This window comes from Dermacentor albipictus, chromosome 1 (assembly GCF_038994185.2).
Source record: "Dermacentor albipictus isolate Rhodes 1998 colony chromosome 1, USDA_Dalb.pri_finalv2, whole genome shotgun sequence".
NCBI lineage: Eukaryota > Metazoa > Arthropoda > Arachnida > Ixodida > Ixodidae > Dermacentor > Dermacentor albipictus.
Window position 1 is genome coordinate 176,437,552 of NC_091821.1, and position 21,279 is coordinate 176,458,830.

General features: G+C 47.0%; 1 protein-coding gene across 9 annotated transcripts in view; it reads left to right on the forward strand.

Moving 5' to 3' along the window:
* Positions 1 to 21,279, forward strand: part of LOC139052546 (cell adhesion molecule Dscam1-like) — a 1,125,159-nt gene that overhangs the window by 981,524 nt on the left and 122,356 nt on the right. For all 9 annotated transcript variants that reach the window (XM_070529666.1, XM_070529665.1, XM_070529658.1 and 6 more), the window contains one exon: positions 5,644 to 5,792. In XM_070529666.1, the coding sequence (XP_070385767.1) occupies positions 5,644 to 5,792 (149 nt within the window). The remainder of the gene's footprint in view (positions 1 to 5,643; positions 5,793 to 21,279) is intronic.

Consider the following 21,279-nt stretch of genomic DNA (forward strand, 5'->3'; position numbering starts at 1 on the left):
ACAATGAGTCGGTGGTTTGTCAGTGTCTCAAAGTGCGCACATTTCCTATGTACAGTAACGCCGTCGTTTCGGGAATACTTCGAATAAGCAAAGCCAAAGGCTTTGCGTTGAATCCCTTCGAAACGTTTTCTGATATACTGTTGATATGAGTCTGTGAAAATACTGCCATATTCGAGGATTGGTCGCAAAACAGATATTTAGCCTAACATTTAACGTTGGCGGCCACTTCTGCAAGTTTCCTGCAATTTAAACAGGCCTAATATAGGTAACTATAATGCCACCGCCCCGTTTCAAAGGGGATGCAAATAAATCAGCATTATCGCCATGCGAAGAAAACCTCTCTATATACCTTTCGGCGGATCTTGATAATACGAATGTCCAATTTGATGGGGTCGCGATTGTTACATCCAAGTATTTCAATAACTCTGCCCGAAATGCTGCAGGTAAAGTTGCAACGCCTTTCTTTTTGCGACTTTTTTTGTGTTATTTTCATGCATGCAGTCTTTCCTGTATTTATTTCCATCCCCATTGTCGGCACCAGTCGTCAATTTTAACTAAAGTAGAGTTTAACCTTATCTGGTTATCAGGTGTGCGGACTCATCCTGTTTAAGCAGGTGAACAGGTGAATATATGCTAATAAGTTCTCGTCGTGATCACAATGCCCGCAAATTTTGTAACACTGAAAATATTATAATTCCGCAGCTTTGATGGCTTGTAGGTGCAGTGCGACGGTGTCTGTGAGGGAATCTTCTTAAGCAAGACATCGAGAAATGGTATTTCCGTCGTTACTGTTTTAAGATATAGAGCGAAACCTGGAATTTTCTTGAACCTTTGGTATAAGGTTCAGGAAAATTCAGGAAATTCAGGAATTCAGGAAACTCCACGTTTCGCTCTATATCTTAAAACAATAACGACGTATTACCATCTCGCAGCTCGAACGCCTGTCGCCCGTGAGGCGGCGTTGAGGCAGGGCCTTGACGTTCCCCCGTGGGAAACCTGAGCCCGGATCGCGTTAAACCTTGCCGGACGTAAAAGAAAGTTGTATCCATCCATTGGTATATTGCGTTGAATCCAGCATTGCAGTATAACCCTGCATACATTTAGTACTTCTCTTGGGGCGCTATAACGTAAAACTATTCCGAACTTTTCTATTCCAATTCTGCTATCAGCCCTCCACGATTGGTCAAAAACTTTTTTCGACCACGCCTAGTTCACCTGTCTGTCACGCGACGTCACGAAAACCGCGATACCTCCCCATCTGATATGATGTGTGCACACTGATTATGCATGATTTTACAGAAAAAAGAAAAACATTTATTTCTGATTCGACCCCTTTTCGCCATTAGCCCTCGGCTATTGGTAAGAAGTTTTCGGGCTGCGCCCACTTTACCTGCCTGTAACGCGACGTCACAAAACCGCCCAAACTCACCGCGTCAAAGTGACGTGTACGCGATAAAGATGCATTAATATGGCGAACAAAACTGAATTTTCTTCGAAATAGCCGCAGGCTGCCCTGTTCCGAAAGGAATAAAAGATGGCTGCCGCCTATCGCTGAGAAGCTGGTTACTCGCACCTGCCGGAGAGCATGGGTGTATTTGCGTATAATAAAACTTCATGCGTGGCCATGTAACGTTTTCGAGCCCTATCGGCACGTTTACCACCTCATTCTGCCAACTCTTCTTTGCTGAGGGTCAGTTTTAGCGTCATTCTTAAGCTTCCGTTGCATGCCGCCGTGATTTTCGACCAGGCACCACAAGCTAAGTAAGGGAAAGCCGACCAATCGCAAACGCCGGCACCACCCTCTTCATTCGGTTATCGATTTTCAGTGCACTGGCTCTGCCCCAATGAATCCCTCTCCACTTGAACGTTCTCCTCGCCTCTTGTCAGCCAATTAGATATGGCAAGCCGCTCAGTGTAGGCAATGTAATTCGTTTTTCAAGCAAACAAAAGTGACCGCCTATGAACGAGGAGAGCGTTTGATTGGTCTGTTCAGACAACCCTGCGGGTGACCGCCCGGTACTTGCGTCGGTGGCTGCGCAAGTTTGACGTCAGGAGATTGGAATAGAAACATATTGGAATAGTTTTACGTTATAGGGCCCTTGGTTTCCCTCTTGATTTTCTCATTTTCTATCGCTCTCAGCAGCTCAGCATTGGCGCCTGTTACGTGCAGTTTCATGTTGTAACTTGCTTCCAACTGCTAGTGAATTGTACTAGTGGCCGATGTGCTTCTAGTCTGCTCATGCAATCTTCCACTGAACCGTATATAGCCCATACGCTCATTTCATACACTACCGCGATTTGACCTGGACCTAGCTAATTTGACCACTGTTGCTGATACTGTTTTCTGAAAGCTGGGATAGTTGGTCACCAGAATTATGAAACATAACTGCGCTACAGAAGACAAAGACATGGACCCGAAATGCACATGTAGGACGGGCGCTGGCACAGGTTGGCAGCTGACGCCGCCTGAACAAGTTATTTACTTATTTATGAGCACACCTCTTCCCAGTAATTTTTAAGAAACATGGAAGCTCCATACAAGAGAAGTGGCTCACCTGCTCAAAGAACATTCACGGTCACCTCCTATCCAGCACCTTCAACTGAAGCTCCCTGTCTAGATAGCCGCTTTACAGTGAAACGCCGCGTTCAGCGGCTAGGGCTTAAAATTTCCGGGTTACACGAGTCAGGAAGGCGGTGGTCCTCAATGCTTTCTTTCTTTCCTTCTTTCTTTTCTTTTCTTTTTTTTTAACAATAAGGAGATTACGTATCTGCGCCAAGGCCGGTGGAGACCATGTCCACGCTTGATGCCTCCCTCACAGGAGCGCCGGGCGCGAAGGTTGGCATCCTCTATGGAATTTTGACAAGCGCGGTTTCCGGTGTGTTCCGGGCACCCTTCGACACGCAGGGTATCTATAACGGGCCTTTCATCGCGCATTCTACCCAGATAGACGGACACACGGCGTGCTCGTTAAAACTTCATAATGGCGGACGCTTCAAGACTGAGCCGGAGTTGAGCTCCCCGTGACACTCCCCCCTTCCTTCCCGCGCCCAGTGAACCGGGATCTGAACTAGCCGCGTCGTCGCTCACTGTCGGCTCTTCGCCCCCAGCCGAGATCAGCTGCTCCTGGCGAAGGCGCGAGCGCGCTCGCTCGCTCGGCACCGCCGTAGGCCTATATCGGCTAATGGACGCCGTCGCTCGCCCGCCCGCGCATCCCGGCTGCTGCGGGGAAGCGACCGAGAGATGCGAGGCGATTGAATTAGTCAAGCCACAGCGAGCTGTCGCGCGCAGCGGACACATCACCCCCCCCCCACCCCCCATCCCTACTCGAAGCTCTCTGCTTTAGCCGCCGGGCTCTTGCTTCTTCCTCTCTCTCTCTTCACCGTTGGCGGGTTCGGCGAGCACGTTAGCACTGCCTCCCCTTCACATCTCCCTCCGTCCCGACCTCTTCCCGCACGCTTGGTCGCGCGGCGCTGACGACTCACCTGCACCGCGGGTGTCTGCGGCCCCTTTCCTCCTGCTGACGGACCGCGGCGCGGAACGCCAGTCCGCCCCCCCTGTTCTCGCCCTTCTTCGGATGAGTCGCATTTGGAGCAGCTCTGTCTATTGGTTCGTCGTCCTCCTGCCGTCGCCGTCTTATTGTCTGCTCAGCGCCCAAAGTTTGTGTCTGCATTGGGCAACGCGAGAAAGTTACCAGCCGACGACGCAAATGAAACCGCCATATACGTGCCTATGCGTTCGCGTGCGCCCAGGGTCCCTTTTGAAGAAAATTTTTGAAGAAAACTAAAGTTCGGTGCTCTATGATGTCACGTTTTTACTGCGAAAATTATCCTTGTCCGCACAGCGTTACGCGCTCGGTACAATAAACGGCATGTGAGTTAACTGAGAGTGAATGGCAGGGCATTGCAAAGACAAGAACGTCGCATGCATCTATGTGAAGTGATGATGAGGCATGTTTTGCGCAGCGGCTGTGCAGACTAGGCGTATTCACTCCTTTCTTGTGTAGCTTCTCAATTAAAAAGAAGTCAATTTTATGACAAACGCTGGCGATTATTCGCGAAATAACGAAGGCGTAAGGAGCAAATGATTCCGTTTCGAGAATTACGGAGATCCCTACTTTCGCCTGCAATAACACGTTCAGTCCATCTAATGGACCTCAGCCCTTTGAATGAACATGGGAGAGAGGAAGAGAGAACGCGCTCTTGGTTGAAAAGCATAGAAGTTTGCCGGCGTAGAAATGTTGCCTACATGATACTCTGTAAGGGAACAGGAGAAGGGTGAAAAAGGCCCTAGAAGACGGAGCGGAGAAGAAATTGAAAGAATATATAAAATAATATCACATCATATCTTCATTTCGCTTTGGGTCCTTGCTTATCAGAATATGTGACTGGTGTTGGCTTCACTGCTGGCTTTTCATACAATCTAATAGCCCGAATAACAGCTAACGTTAAACTGACGTTCTTCTGAAGCAGCCCATTCGTTACGCACTCTTACCAAGTTTATTCGTAGCACTGAAAAAAGACGTACGCCGCGAATACGCGTTTTTTGACCCCTGTCGAGAAAGCTCATAGCCTTATTGTTTTTCACTTATCGCTTATGTTTGTTCCATACATGTTGATCCCTAAGCTCGAGATATATCGAATCGTGCATATCGGCTTTATAATCAGCATGTGTCCTCATCGTACTCGTCCCTAACCCTTACCCTTTTCCACTTCCCTCCGGTGAAGATTACCTAGCAGAGTAGTCAGGCTGCCATTTTCCGAGACAGTTTTGCCAACAGTCCTCGCCCTTACCACATTGACGTATGACACTGCTATGCGCCTCTTAATTTAGTGGACAGCTACATTTGCCCTCACTTCATCTGATCGTACGTGACTCAGCGTCGTATGCCAGTGAGGCATCTAATTACAGGAAATTTTCCCCTTGAGCTATGGCGTAAAATACGCAAGAGATGTCGCGTGCGTGAACAGCTTGAAACATTATGTGCGCTGCTAGTGTTTTAAATAACATGAACACAGAATGGGGGCGAAATGGGAAAACATTCGTAGTACTTAGATTTAGGTGCACGTTAAAGAACCCTAGCTGGTCGAAATTTCCGGAGTCCTCCACTACGGCATGCCTCATAATCAGAAAATGGTTTTGGCACGTAAAACCTCATAATTTAATTTATTTAACAGGAACACAGAACGCAAGGCAGCGCGCTTGTTCTATAGAAATGTCCAGGGACAGTGATGTGTGCCGCCTCAGAATGTTGGGCGCCTATTTTCATTTTCATATTCTTCTTTCCTATTTCTTTAAAATTCCTTTCCTCTTCTCTCCTCTCACGTGCTAGGTAGCAAATCAGACCTTTTTTCCTGGTTTACCACACTGCCTTGCCTGTCTTTTTGTCCCTCTCTATCCAGAGCTCCACGTTCGGGAACCTGATGTCGTAAAAAAAAAATGGGAGGGGTCAGTGATGGTCATTATGGTAATTACAATCATGACTAATGCAAATAATAAATAAAAAAATCAGGGAACTTTATTGACGCAAAGCCTGGATACCCTCAATAAAGCCGCACGCCGATATATCTGTTCCGTTATGAATGCAATACTAAACTTTGAGATCGCTTATGTTACAGTATTGGCTTTCTTTCTCTTCCCTACAGAGTGACGACGGTGGCGAACCAGTCCTTGTCAAGCGTGTCTTCGATTCTCGTCGTGTCCACGGAGACAGTGGAGGATTCGGGCATCTACAGCTGCTTTGCCAAGAACCACTACGGATCCGACGAGACCAGCATGCGCCTCCTTGTGCAAGGTGACTTAAAACAAATGGTTGAAATGAAACAAATGGTGCAGCAAGATCAAGAGTATATGATGTTAGAAAAGGGGGGGGGCGAGGGGGGGTGAAGGCACAGTTGTCATTGTCGGAATATTTTCGTTTCCTTAAGTATGTGGCAGTGAGTCGTCAAATCCTAGCTCCGTTTTTTAAAGTCAACAGATAGGCTTCGACTTCTGACTTCATACTGTGACGTCTTCGAGCTCTGTAACCGTCGTCTGGGCCAGACCGGTGTCGTCAAGCAGAGCATCAACACCGGCGATGTCCATCCCGTCCACCGACTGTCGTGCCACGTATCTACAACATATAGCACCCCATCATTCAAAAAGGCATCGACAAGCAAACAGTCTTGCAGCCCATGGGCTTCCGCTGTGGTTCACATTAAGCGAACTGTAACGAATTTTCACTTGAGATCAATTTGCTAAAAGTATATATTAGATGTCACCAAAGTAACTGCGGCAAAGCCGTGAGGCTAACAACAACATAAAACAGTTTTCCAAAACAACTTTCAGATTGCCCTGTAGCAGTTAACAAATTCCCCTTTCCTATTGTTTTTCCCCCTTACCCTTCTCTAGTGCAGCGTAGCAAGCGAAAATCCTCCCCCCCCCCTTCCGGTTAATCTCTCTAAAATAGTGGGGAAGATAGCATGCATTTCTTTAAAGCTTCCATATGCACTGGTCTTTTCAGGAAATCATACGTACTATATAACGAGGACTTTAGACGCGACACACTGAGCAGTTAAAAACTTGGAACAGCAAATAACAACAAGCAACAAACTGTTTCTAGATCACAGTGACATTTTCAGCGACTTAACTGTTCTGAATTTCACCTGCTTGAAGAACGTGTATAAACTCGCTCACAGTATCTATTCCTGTTGCATCCCTTTCGCCACCAGAAGACTTGAAACGGAAGGTACGGGGACCGATGTGCGAACATTTCCTCAAACAAAATTACTTTTTTGGTAAGACTTGACGCAACATTTGCAAAATCGTAAAACGGGCCCAAATTCGTAAACATTACGAAAAATTTGGGAGAGTTGGAAGGTATGGACTGTAAAGGCATACATTTCGGTTCATGCAATGTCCATGCACACCTTTGTGCGCTTGGTGGACCCCATTCTTACTTGACTTCAAATAGTCCATTTGCTTCAGTTATCTTAACGACACTATTGTCTTCGGCATTTGCAACACGTCTCGGCAGCCTTTCCTAAATTTATTTATTTATTTATTTATTTATTTATTTTCGATACCGTCAATCGCCGAGTTATTGCATACAGGAGTGGGTGACAACATATAAACGAAGAAAAGAACAGAGTCATACGTGCAGCGTTATACATTATTAGCAACAAATTGTAGAAGTGAAATGAAATATAACAGAATGGCACTAAAACAAATACAACTGAAGTGAACAGAAATAAACACAGCATGTCATACAATACTAGTGGCAAAATATGAGCTTAAGAGAAATTGCGAAAGGGAAAAAAAATAGGAGAAAGAAGAAAACCATGAAAAAGCAAAAGTAATCCGGAGGCATCGCGACACATGTAAAAAGAAAAAGAAAGGAGTGGGGAGGAGAGATACACGAGATGATTAAGCAGGGCTATCGCAATGCAGGTGTGCAGATAAAGAATGAGAAAAAATAGAATGATCAGAAATGGAAACAATTTCCTCAGGTAGGTGGTTCCAATCGTTTGATGTGTGCGGTATGAAAGAAAAATAAAACGTGCTTGTGTTGCAGAAAATGCCTTTAACTTTGTGCTTATGGTCGATCCGTGATGAGCGATATGTGGGTGGCGTGATAAGCTCGGTACGTAATGCTGAATGATGGAAGGCCTTATGAAAGAGGCATAGGCGGAAATACTTACGACGCAGTGACAAAAATGGCAGTGATAGAGCTTGTTTCATTGCTGTTATACTTGTTGCACCATGGTAATTAGAAATAATGAAATGTGCGGCGTTATTCTGAATTAATTCCAGAGACCTAATTACATTTGCGGGATGGGGTTCCATATTGCAGTGGTGTGTTCTAACTTCGAGCACACTAGAGTTTTATAGAAGCATTCTGAGTGGAGGTGGCGCTTCATCGAAGTTAAGTCGTGAGTATCCTAAAGTGTGCTAGCACTTTAGGATACAATTATATTAATATGAGTATTCCATGTTATATTGTAGGTAATAGCAACCCCCAAGTACCGGTATGATGATACGCGGTCGAGTTCGATGTCACCTAGATTGAAGGTTGAGGAGCTACCGTACTGCTGAGAAACAGTCATTAGTTTGCATTTGTTAGGATTTAAATTCATGAGCCAGTTATCGCACCAACTTGCAATGTGATTTAATTCTGTCTGCAAGATTACGTCATTGTTACGTATTTCCCTGTAAAGTACAATAGTCGTCGGTATACAAATGCACAGAAGAAGAAACGCAGTTAGGCAAATAGTTAATATATATTAAAAACAAAAGGGGGCCTAAACCTGAACTCTGTGGTACTCCCGATGTTACATTTATTTCAGGTGAGTTATGACCATTAATTGTGACGTACTGCGGTGGAGGCGTTTTGTTAGAAAGCATTCGAGCCGAGACGGTATGTTACAGTCGAGATTGAGTGAGCAGTGTTCAAACATTAGTAAGGCGGGATTAACTTTTTCAAAGGCCCGATTTATTCCTTCTGTTCTTGGTAAAAGTGGCCTGTAGCTGAACTCCTAGAAATACCTCAGACGTCGCCAACTTATGTTGCCGGCAACTTACGTCGACTCCTCTAACGTCCACTCCAATCCTGACACCAGCCAGTTCAGGCCTTCTCTCTTCCAACTTCTACCAAGGGCATTCGCAGCATCCTGAGAGTGTGATCATACTTTCAACACTTCGTCAGCGATTCCGTGGACGTTGCACGCCCTCTGACGTACCTTTGAAAAGAAGGTGCTAGTCTTTGTGGGGCGCTGCACAGGCTCCAGCTTCCTCTATACCCTTGTCACATTGTTGAGGAGTCCGCCGATTCTGGTCCATTTTGATGCCTCCGTTCTCACGGAATTCAGGTACCATGCCAGTGGTTAAAAACATCGGCGCTGTTTTTTCCCAGCATCAACATGGGCTTGGCCGTATTATGTTCTATGCCAGCAGTCTGGTCTCCCACGTCGGAACGCAGTTGCTCCATCACTGAGAGGGAGAGCCTTGCAGTTGTCTGGGCGATGAACCAGTTCGGTTCCTTTATGCGTGGCGGACCTTTTACCCTCGCCACCGACAAGGTGGTATTCTACCAGCACCCACTCAGCTGGCTTTCGTCCGTGAAGGATCCCTCTGGTTGCCTTGATTAGTACAGGTCACTTCATGAGTATACTCTAAGGGGTCTCACACGTGCTTTTGGTACAAAGGAACGACAACGCAGTTGTGCAGACAATCATGAGAGGCATTTATTGCCCCTTTCCTACACGAATGCCAGCTATCTAAATCAATACCAATAGAACATGCCGATGGGTGCTGACGAATCGAGGAAGTTCGTCTCAACGCGACCGGATAGCGAGCGAATATGTTCGCCTCCATGCTGGACCCCAACGCCTAATCGTTCGCGTGTATGGTCACGCGAACGGTTGCGTCTTCGAACGATCGTGTTCGTCTATTCCGGTGTCCTGTTCCTAAGCCTTTCGCAGAACGGGCCCGTGAACGGCAGGCGAGAGCGCAAAACATCCGCGCAGCCCGCCGACCACAAGCCAAAGAGGAACAGGCTACTCCCTTTTGCGCTCCAGTAACTCCGGCGTTAGCTAGCGTTAGCAGCGCAACACTCGCGCCATCTCTCATACTAATCAGCAGCCACACCGACCGCCGCCAGAGCAAGGCCATGAGGCGAAGTCAGATTACAAGAGACGCGAGCTATGCGGGAAAACAATATCAGGGGACGCGTGAAAGTCGAGCGTCCCCACAGGTCTTGCTTTATTGCCTGGAAGTCCTGTCGGTCATACCTTGACGCAGTCGATGAGGCCCCTACCGGCAGAAAAAGTTCTTTTTTTTTGTCCTTTTCATATTGCTTCATTACTTAAGAATATGAAGTTTACCGTAAAGTGAACTCTCATCGATAAATTCATTCTACGATTCAATAAAAATAAATGTCTCCCTACGCCTTCCTTGAATTCACTGTCTATTGACTTCATATACTATATACGCAGTACGTTTTGCTGTTAGACCTAAGAAAATGTCACTGCTTACGCTGCTATTGGCTTCATCAAGAATCTGTTGGGCTGCTAAGCACGAGGTCACGGGATCAAATCTCGGCCACGGCGGCCGAATTTCGATGGGGGCGAAATGCGCAAACACCCGTGTCACTTGATTTAGGTGCACATTAAAGAACCCCAGGTGGTCCAAAAAACCCAGTGCTATGAACATGTAATAGGGAGGACCATCCGTAACCTTAACTGGTTGAAGCATAGAAGTTTAGAAGCATAAAACTGAATATGGAGTGTCCTTTCTAAGCGTCAGTTGGAGAATGTCTCCAAAAAAATGCAGCATCCCTACAATCTATGAAACAGTGATCTATGGTCTCGGCACGTGGACAGAGTCGATAGTTTGTTGATTAAGAGTCGATAGTCTGTTGATTACAGCACAAAGCAGCCCCTCGAATTCAACTAAGCTTTAACCGGCAGTGTTTCCAAATGTAACTTAAATAAAAGTGTTTTTACTCGAGGAGGTGCATACATTTTTTCTATTGATAGAAAGAGTGTAAAGACTGCTCTTGCAATTACAGAAGATTCTTGTGCGGCTTCTGGTGCAAGCGTTAACTTAGAAAAAATTCAAGTTTTTGGTTTGGATTATGGGCCACAATACCATCACATTACGCACGCATTCAATGGAAAAAAAGATCGGCGTTATTTTGGTGGACCTCCCTCACAGCATAGAAAAAGCAACGCTCATTGGCCGGGAGAAGTTGCAAAAATTAGACGTGAAGCGGTATGAGCCTTCGAATAGAAGATGAAGAAGCGCGGGAACCGGGGGGACAGAGGAAGAGAAGAGAGAAGTGAGAAGTAAATGTAGACGAGATGGACGCCAGTTCCACAGCAATGTTTTAAGTCTACTGTGTCCTTTAACTAGGAACGCTACAATATTTTGGCGCAGCCGACAACTGACTCCAACATGTGGGTGACATTTTTCCTCGAGGAGACCTCCGCAGAGAAGATCATCTTTTCGAGATACCAAGCTCAAGACGAACCAGCGGTGGAACTACCTCGCGAACTCAACTCGGCAGACCTCGTGAACCTGGTTTTAGAGAAGGCTTCCATAGACATTGCTGAACTACGTCGGAAGGGTGCGGTGAAAGTGAACTTGCGTCTGGCGATCTTCGACGAATTAGTTCTTGAACCCATGCGTCGAAAGGACTCTGCATCACGGTCTTCGACAGAAGAGGTGAGCCCCGTTTTGAAAGCTCTTCAGCTACAACAAGAACAGATGGCGCAACAAAACCAACTGGTGACGTCACTTATAAGCTCTCTAAACGCTGAGAAGCCGGCGACTAAATTTGTCGAACCCGATGCTTTCGACAGCAAGTCTTCAAGCCCAGAAAGTTGGCTTGAATTCTATGAATATGCGGCTGGGAAGAACAAATGGCACTCTAATGAGGACAAAATTACCAACATGCGTAGTTATTTAAGAGGTGTTGCACGTAAGTGGTACGATCTGCACATTATTGAAGATGTTGGCAACTCTTGGCACCAGTGGAAGGAAAAATTCTTGAAGACATTCCGAAGCAACCCAGTGCAAAGATGGGACGCCGCACTCAATTTCAAATTCAAGCAGGGCTCCCCCATCGAGTATTTCTTTGAAAAACGCCGCCCTTTAAAGCTGGCTGAGCCTATGCTTCCTCCTTCTGCCATAGTAGCTCTAATAATGCACGGATTGCCCGCGGAAGTCCTGAAGCTAGCGCAAGCACGATCACCTAAAACTATAGACGGGCTCTTGGAGTGCCTTCACGACATACCATCTACTTCAGACGAAAATATAACCGCTGGCTCAAGCAGTCGCTTCAGACGGACAGGCGCGGATTGGTCAAGCCGTAATCCGCGAGAACCGAGCCGCCTTGCAGGCAGTACAGAGAGCTTGGGTTGGCGTGCTCCCAGAGGTCGAGTGAATAACGTCGACAACGACCCTGTCCCCATACTTTCAGACGCTCAAGAGTCTCCGACAACAAAAAACTAATAAACAAGGGTGATCAGTCCGACCCGATGACCACAACTGAGACTGTTTATTTAACTTGCTCTAGCTTACTTCACATTCCTGTCAAAGTGGGAAATAGACATATGATGGCTTTGGTTGACAGCGGTGCTTCTGTGTCTATAATAAATGCCAAGCTGGTAGATTCAAGTCACCTGCATAGTGGAAGAGTACTACGGGTGCAAGGGTACGATGGAAAAGTGACAATGCATAATCAGTGGGCCTCAGTAAACATCGAGTTCCAAGGTCATGAAATAGAGAGTGACGTACTGGTGATAACGGGGGTGACGTACGACTTTCTGCTATCCAGACCAGACATAAAGAAACTAAAAATCAACGTATATTGGGACGATGCAGTTTTAGTGGAAGGACTATCAAGGGAAGAGACACAGCAAGATAGAAAACATAACCTGCGAATTGTCAAGTGCGCGGAAGATATTGCAACGACCTACCCTGAACTGGTATGCGTAGGAAGCTATCCACAGGAGATGAAGTCGCACAAGGTGCCTTTCGAACTAACTGACAAGACCGTCATCCGAAAATCACCTTATAACATGTCACGAGAACGTAAGATATGGTTGAAGAAAGAATTGCAGGAGATGCTAGACGCCGATATAATCCGGCCTTCGGTGTCACCCTTCGCTTCTCCCATAACTATTGCGCCGAAGGAAGATGGAACTTTCCGACTGTGCACAGATTACAGGGTTCTCAATCGCCAGACAGACCTTATACCATTTCCCATGCCGAAGATAGACACGATTATAGATGAGACAGGTGGTTGCCGGATTTTTTCACGCATTGACTTGTGCAAAGGTTTCTGGCAGATCCCGCTAACCGAAGAAACAAAAATGTACACTGCTTTTATCACGCCCTTTGATCTGTACGAGTATAACCGGCTTCCTTTCGGCTGGAAAAACTCGCCAGCATGGTTCCAGAAGATTATGAACGAAGTCCTGAAGCCTTTTCTGGGTGTCTTTTGTAACGTGTACATAGACGATATTATCGTCTTCTCCAAAACAGAGGCTGAACATCAGGAACACCTTTCTCAGGTATTAAATGCCTTGAGCTTGGCACAACTCAAGGTTAATTTTAAGAAAAGTGCATTCTTTCAAAGAAAAGTTGTGTTTCTTGGAAGAGTATTTGATGGGACTACCAAAAGCACGAAACAAGAGTCCGTCGAGAGAATATCCCAACTGGTTAAACCGTATGACGTCCACTCATTGCGTGTGTTTTTGGGATTAGCAGGACATTTCAGACCTTTCATAAAAGACTTTGCTATAAAAACAAGATGCCTCACGCGCCTAACGCAGAAAGAAGTTCCATTTGAGTGGGATGAGGAATGTGAGAGAGTCTACCGTGATCTGGTGCACAGAATCTCTGCTGACCCTATTCTACGCATACCAGATTTCACTTTACCCTTTGAACTGAATACCGACGCCTCACATTATGGAACAGGTGCAGTCTTGTACCAGAAATGTGCAGAAGCATCCGGCCGAGAAAAGCGACATGTAGTAGGCTACTACAGCTACACCCTCAAGCCACCTGAAATCAACTACACCACTACTGAAAAGGAAGCTCTTGCTGTCCTTAAAGCAATTCAGTACTTCCGTACGTACCTAGAAGGTGCGAAGTTTACTTTGTTCACGGATCACCAGGCACTCACTCATCTCTTGAATATGACCCAACCTAAGGGACGTATCGCCAGATGGGTGAACTACTTGCAGCAGTTTGATTTCACCATCTCCCACAGACCTGGACCCCTTTTGACTGATGCAGATGCATTGTCTCGACTGATGATACAGGCCAATAAAGAACAATCGGAAGAAATCAATGAAGTAAAATTGTGGGAAGGCACTGAACAATTAATTTTTATGGCAGGTCGCTATCAAGTCCCGCCAACGCTGGTTCCCAAGGTGCTTTATTTGTACCACGATAGCCCAGAATCTGGAGGACACGACGGATTTTGGCGCACCTACAACAAGCTAGTCAAGAGATTTACGTGGCCTCACATGAAAGAAGACGTCAATCAATACGTTCGTTCATGCCACATTTGTCAAGTCAACAAAGTGAAATACAAGCAGCCTACAGAGGCCATGATAATACCTTGCCACTCGAACGTGCCTTTTGAAGTTATACACCTGGATTTTGCCGAGCTAAATAAGAAACGAGAAGGAGTCCGAAAAACGCAAGCTTTTCTTCTGGCCATAGATGAGTGCACCAGGATGGTCGCGGCACGGGCAGGACAAGAAGATGCGAATAGTGTCATCGCCCTCCTCCAACGGGATATGTTTAGGACAACCAGGAAGATCGTATGTGACAACGGACCAGCGTTCAAGAGTGAAAAATTAGCAAGATGGGCTCGAGACCACAATATATCAATCAAATTCTGTGCACCATACCATCCCGCGGCGAATGGGCTTGCAGAGCGTGCTATACGAGATGTGAAGCAATACATCAGGATGTACGATAGTTTCCCTGGTGGATGGAAATGCTCTTTAGAAGCAGCTGTAAGACATCACAATCGCTCCTACACCAGTGGCTTGGGATGCAGCCCGCAGTTCGCTTCTTCAGGAGAGACCCCTATTCTTCAAGCGGACCTTGAACTGGGGCTGTTAGAAAATCTCAAGATCGTCGAGGAAAGGAAACAAAAATCACAGGAGGAGAGGTACCGTAAACGAATGAAAAAAAATTTTGACAAGAGACATTGCTCAGCTATCCCAGACATTCAAGTCACCGACCTCATCCTAGTTAGGAAAGGAGTAAGAGAATCCAGTGCCAAATTTTATGGTCCTTACTCTGTGACAAAGACAGCCACTCAGAAAGGAATATTGAAGACTGTGTGGTACATTGGTGAACGGGGCTCAGTTGAATGTGCTTCGATTGGAAACGTTTTCAAGTATTACCCCAGGAGGGGTTAGCAAAAGAAACCTGGAAGGGTGAAGCGGTATGAGCCTTCGAATAGAAGATGAAGAAGCGCGGGAACCGGGGGGACAGAGGAAGAGAAGAGAGAAGTGAGAAGTAAATGTAGACGAGATGGACGCCAGTTCCACAGCAATGTTTTAAGTCTACTGTGTCCTTTAACTAGGAACGCTACAAGACGTAAAGTGAATTCATGGCGAGGGCATCATTTGTCAGTGTTCAGTGATGCTGACTAGATGCTCGGGACTCCGACCAAGATCCATACATGCAGTCCATGGAATTAACCTCTCGTAACTACTCCAGTGCATCGATTCAGCCGGCGCCTGCCAGGCCTGAGCCCCAAATTCACGACCGTTCCAGCTGCGACTAGCATGAAAATTCATACATCGGCGAATCTCCCTCTTTCACAGATGGCGATAAGCCTTTCTCAGGTGACTTTTCAGCATCCTCGCGTTCCGGACATCTTTCGTGGCGATTCATTTGAAGACGTTGAGGACTGTCTTGATCAGCATGAAAGGGTTGCTAAGGCCAATGACAGGAGCGCATAATAGAAACTTGTGCACGCTTATTTCGCACTAGAAGACAGCGCTCGCACGTGGTTTTATAACAGGGAAGCGTGCTTCCAAACGTGGAACGACTTCCAACGCCAGTTCCTGGATACAGTCTCCAGTTCGGACCGCCGGGATTGCTCTCAACAGCTTATCGAAGCGTGCTTTCATAAACCGAACGAAAGCGTCGCCACGTATGCTGAGGATATGGCCCGTTTATTTCGCCGACCTGACCCCGATATGCCCGAGACTACGTAAGTGCGCCATCTCATACGAGAAAATAAAGAACAATTGTTTACATGTCTGGTACGAAACCCACCAACCACGGTAGAGGAATTCATCAAGGAGGCCGCTATATTCGAGCGGGCCCTTCAGCAACGATGCCGGCACTTTGACCGCCTTCCCAATAACACACCGATTGCCGTCGCCGCTCAGAATTCCACTACTAGTGAAAGCTTTTACAAACCCTCGTTGCTCTTTCTACCGTGCCAGCAGTCGCTTCTGTCGGTGAAGTCGTGCGCCAGGAGCTGTGGCACGCCTTTTCATCGCCCGCGCCGTGTACCCCTATATGCGCCTGTTGAGCTATGCCGATGTATACAGTTCGTCGTCCTTCAACTGACAACACTGTGCCATCCGCGACCTGTTGCCACCGGCTCCTGGCAGCGGGAGCCTGGTAGACGACAACCAGCTTGCCAAACTGACTTGTGGCGCACTGCCGACCGTCGACGACTCTGCTTCTATTGCGGGGAACCAGGCAACATTGCCCGTGCCCTCATCGAGAAGTTGCCTTTGGAGGCTTTCCACGTCCAGCTTGCCCTCCCTTTGTATACTGTCGTGCCCAGGACCAAGATCACTTGTCGACCAACTAAGCCGCTTCGCCACGTCGTCGCTGGTAGACTCCATCACCTCAACGTTACTCTTCCCCCATCAGCCAAAGTTTCGCTGACATCGTCAGGGGGCGTTTCCCCAGTCCTTGCCGGGAGAACTAACGGCCCCGACCTCCGGGGGAATGTTACCAACCGTCAAAACGCTGAAAAGGCCCCCCAAACGTCGCAAAACGACAATATGACCACGACGAGTAAGGCCGACGAAGGTGTTCGCGCCGACCTAAGCCTTTTTAGTGGCTGTCATTCCGCGACATCCTTTGTGGACACCGGTGCCGATTTCTCGATTATGCGTCAAGAGGTGGTTGACCGTCTTAGAAAAGTGAAAACACCATGGACACTGCCACACATCAGAAGTGCTGGTGGTCAGTTAATGACGCCAACAGGTAAATTTACCGTCAGACTCCGCAACAGCGATTCGAGCTTTGTTGCCACTTTCGTTATCTTGCTCAAGTGCTGCAAGGAAGTCATCTTGAGGATGGATTTTCTGCAGGATAGCGGTGCAGTTATAAACATCCCGGAGCGTTTGGTCACATATTCTGCGAGCCCAGATTTAGATTGGAACAATGATGGACAGCGCGAGCATTTACGACTAGCCGACGACGCCACGGCTAACGCTGCGAACCTGCTGCCTTGTGTCTGTCTCTAGTGAGACAGGCATGGTGATGCGATAGCGGAACAGTTGCTCACACAAGGCATTTCGACTGCAAGAGGCATTCTGGCATTAAATCATGGGCATGCAAAAGACCTCCTTATGAATTTTAGCAACTAATGCCGCGACATCCCGAATGACATTGCAATTGCGTACTATGATGTCATTGCACGGATAAAGGACTGTTTCGCTGTGCAGCATCACGAACTGAGTGAAACGGCCATTCTGGCCCCGGCAACGTTGTCTATCGACGTTAGCTTCACCCTGTTACTCACTGAGAGGCAGCGCCAGTACTGGAACTAATGCAGCAGTTTGAGAGTTGCTTTTCGTACCCGTCCAAGGTCCAGCAAACAACGCTGACCAAGCATCGGATAATTACGGAAAACTAATTCGACAGAACCCCTTTCGTGTGGCCCCGAAGGAAGGCGAAGAAAAATAAAAGCAGGTGAAGAAAATGCTCTAGAATGACGTGATACAGCCTTCGAAAGAGTCCTTAGGCTTCCCTCGTGGTGTTGGGCAAGGAAAAAGACGGCAGCTTACGCTTCTGTATTGACTGCCGCTAGTTAAATCAGGCAACAAAGAAAGACTCTACCCGTTACCATGCGTAGACGATTCACTAGACACGTTGCACACGCACATTATTTTTCTTCCATGGACCTGCGCAGCGGGTATCGGCAGATATAAGTCGACGTTAGAGATCGTGAGAAAACCGTCTTCGTGACCCTCGACGGTCTTTACGAATTTAAGGTGCTCCCTTTCAGTTTGTGTACAGCGCCAGCCATTTTTGAGCGTCTAATGGACAGCGTGCTTTCAGGTCTAAAGTGGCAAACATGCTTGGTACACCTGGATGACGTGATCGTGTTTTCAGCGACATTTGAAGAGCAACTAAACCGGCTACTGGCCGTTCTTCAAGCCATACGTTCAGCTGGCCTCACGTAAAGCCAGAAAATTTTCATTTTGACATTAGCGAACTCCAATTCCTAGGCCACGTCTTCAGTAACGAAGGTGTTGGGCCTGACCCAGACAAAATATACGCTATCACAACGTTCCCCACACCATCTGACCAGAAGGCAGTCAGGCGCTTCTTAGGCCTGTGTGCCTATTACCTACGGCTTATGGCGGACTTTCATGTATTACCTCACCGTTGACACGACTAACACGAGAGGATGTTCCCTTTGTGTGGGGTGAAAGAGAGCAAATTACATTTAACTAGTTACGTCAACGTCTTCAAACGTCCCCAGTTCCTGCACACTTTGACCACGAAGCGCCGACAGCACTTCATACCGACGCGAGCAATGTAGGTGTGGGTGTCGTGATGGTTCCGTGGCAAGACGGCTCCGAAAAAGTGATAGCCTACGCCAGCAGAACTCTCTCGCGCACTGAGGCAAACTACTCCTCTGAGCAGAAGGAATGCCTCGTTGAAGTATGGGCTTTTATCAGATTTCGTCCTTATCTACGCGGCCGCTCATTCACCTTCGTCAGCGGCCACCATTCTCTCTGTTGGCTGACCAACTTAATATATCCACCTACCCGATTGGTTCGCTGGAGCCTCAGGCTTCAGGTGTTATACATGGCTGTCGAATACAACTTTTTTGCAAGAAGGCTTTCCTCATTTTGTTTGAAACACAATGTTCTATATTAAACCTTTCCTCCGACGGGCATGCAGCGCCTACTTACTGATCGTGCCTGCTTCGCTTTGCAGTGAAATTCTCGTAGCGTGTCATGATGAGGTCACCTCAGGTCATCTAGGCTGCACACGAACATTGTTCTGACTGCGGCGCAAGTGTTATTAGCCGAGGCTCCCAGCCGCTGTTAAACATCCCGTACGCACTTGTCCCAACTGCCAAAGACGCAAAGCGCCACCAGTCGAGACAGCTGGCCTAATACACCCTGTAGAGGTGCCGGAACTGCATTCGCCAAAATTGGCGTGGATTTTGTTGGACAATTCCCAACTTCTACTACAAGGAACAGGTGGATTATTGTTGACACCGATTACCTTACCCGGTATGCGGAGGCAATCGCTACCCAGTGGGACAGAGCAGCTGAAGCAGCTCGATACTTAGTTGAAAAATTCGTCCTTAGGGACGGTGCCCCAACGATAGTAATTACTGACAGGGGAACCGCGTTCACGGCCTAACTTCTAGATGCATTTCTCAAACTTAGCAGCACAGCCCACTGGAAAACGACAGCATATCATCCCCAGACGAATGGACTAACGGAGCGCTTGAACAAGACACTCGCAGACATGCTTTACATGTACGTCGATATGGAACATAAGAACTGCGAGGAGCTTTTGCCATATGTAACCTTCACATAAAACACCGCTTGACAGGAAACGATTCGTATGACACCATTCAGCTTGGTACATGGTCCCGATGGCAGGGTAACGTTGGATGGAAGGCTGCCGCACGAATGTATCCATGCAGATGCTGAAGAATTTGCTCAACGTGCTGAAGAAGCCAGACAGCTTGCAAGTGGGCGCATCCGCAACCAGTAGGACAAGGACGCAACGCGGTACAAACTTCAGCACAAATCTGTCGCCTACAAACCTGGCGAGAGAGCGTGGATTCAGATGCCCATATGGTGTCTCGGACTTTCTGAACAACTGCTAAGGAGGCGATATTTTGGGCCATACATAGCGATCCGACGCCTGAACGACGTGAGCTACGACATCGTACCAGATAATAAAACCTGTTCGCTGCGCCGCAAACACCTACGCCAAGTGGTGCATGTGGTGCGCATGAAGCCGTACTTATCCAAGTGACTCACGTTTTGATGTTTCGTGCATTTGTAAGCTTAAGTTGCGTATCGGGATGATGCCTTCCTTACAAGGGGGACAAATTCCGCGTCTGCAGTGTGGCAAGAACGACGACGATAAGATATATCGGCATTTAAAGCAAACATAGCGAAGAAGAAGAAGAAGAAGTGACTAGCGCGCGCTGTTAAACAGTCCGTTCTTTTTATTGTTCCTGCTGACTAGTGCGTTTGTCGCTCGAGTTTCTGATGCCGTCACAAAATTAAAGGACACCGGCATGTCTTTATACAAAAGATCACACAAAAAATTACTTGCCATTTTCAATTACCTTTAAACATAAGAACCAATAATCGTGAATGCATCATTATTTTTGTTCCTGCCTTGGCAGCCCTGAAAGTTTGGGCGAGCAATCGGAATACAATAGTATGACTTGCAAGACTGAATGTAAACTCCACACATGCTATCAACTGTGAAACTTAATTGAGCACATTCTGGCTCGTCCGCAGGATGGCTTTCTTTACTGCGCTCAGCCAACGCCTCCTAGATAGCAGGCTTCTGCACTCTGCTTTATGACATCATGCTACTTGAACCGAAATTTCCATTGCCAAGCCCGGCGTGACCAAAGCGGTGACGTCAAAATCACTACGGCTTACTCGGGAGCGCTCCCATTAGATTCTGTGGCAGTCGGGCAAGGTAGCACTACATCTCGAATCGAAGTGTTCTGGTCTTGTGCTATCTAGGAGGCGTTGGCTCAGCATATAGCGGTAGTTATCACCAGGACTTTTCAGTGGTACTTATCACTAGGACTTTCGCTATATAAAGTGCGGCGGCCTCGCTTTTTTTTTATTGGTTTGTCGCTGCCCACCATTTTTGTAGGTAAGCACCGATCACGTATGGACCAGTGTTGTATTCAATAATTATGTTCGTAGAATAATGCTGAAAGGCGAATGCATGCATATAGCAGAATGATCTGCGAAGAGGTATACTCTCATGGTCATAGGTTAAGCCACTCATTCTGAACCGTTGTCACAGGAAAACCCTCTTCCAGACGCCTGGTTAGCCTCCCTGTCTTAATTTCTCCCTCTCTCTTCCGGACAATGTATTATAGAAGTACGGGGTGAAATGGAAATTAACTCGCCATTTCTTTTATTCATTCCAAAAATTTTTAATAATTACGTAAATTTCTAACGCAGCTGTAGTTGATTCGCTTTCCAACGACGGCATTTCGTACTTTTCTAAAAATAATTAACTTTATCTGGATCGGGACTCCGTCTACATTTCTGAACATCGATCATACAAATGCCATGGTACGCAACGAGAAATTATATCTATTCTGTTGCATGGCCCATCGCACTGTTATTTGCATGGAAGTCCGTACCTGTAACTAAATATAAATTCTTGAAGAGGTATAGCTATAACACCTGGCTAACTCAACATCCACCCATCAACTAGTTGAGTGCGTTCCAATTTCCACCTTGCTTTTTAGTTAGGCAATTACTTGCGCGTTTCTAGTGTAG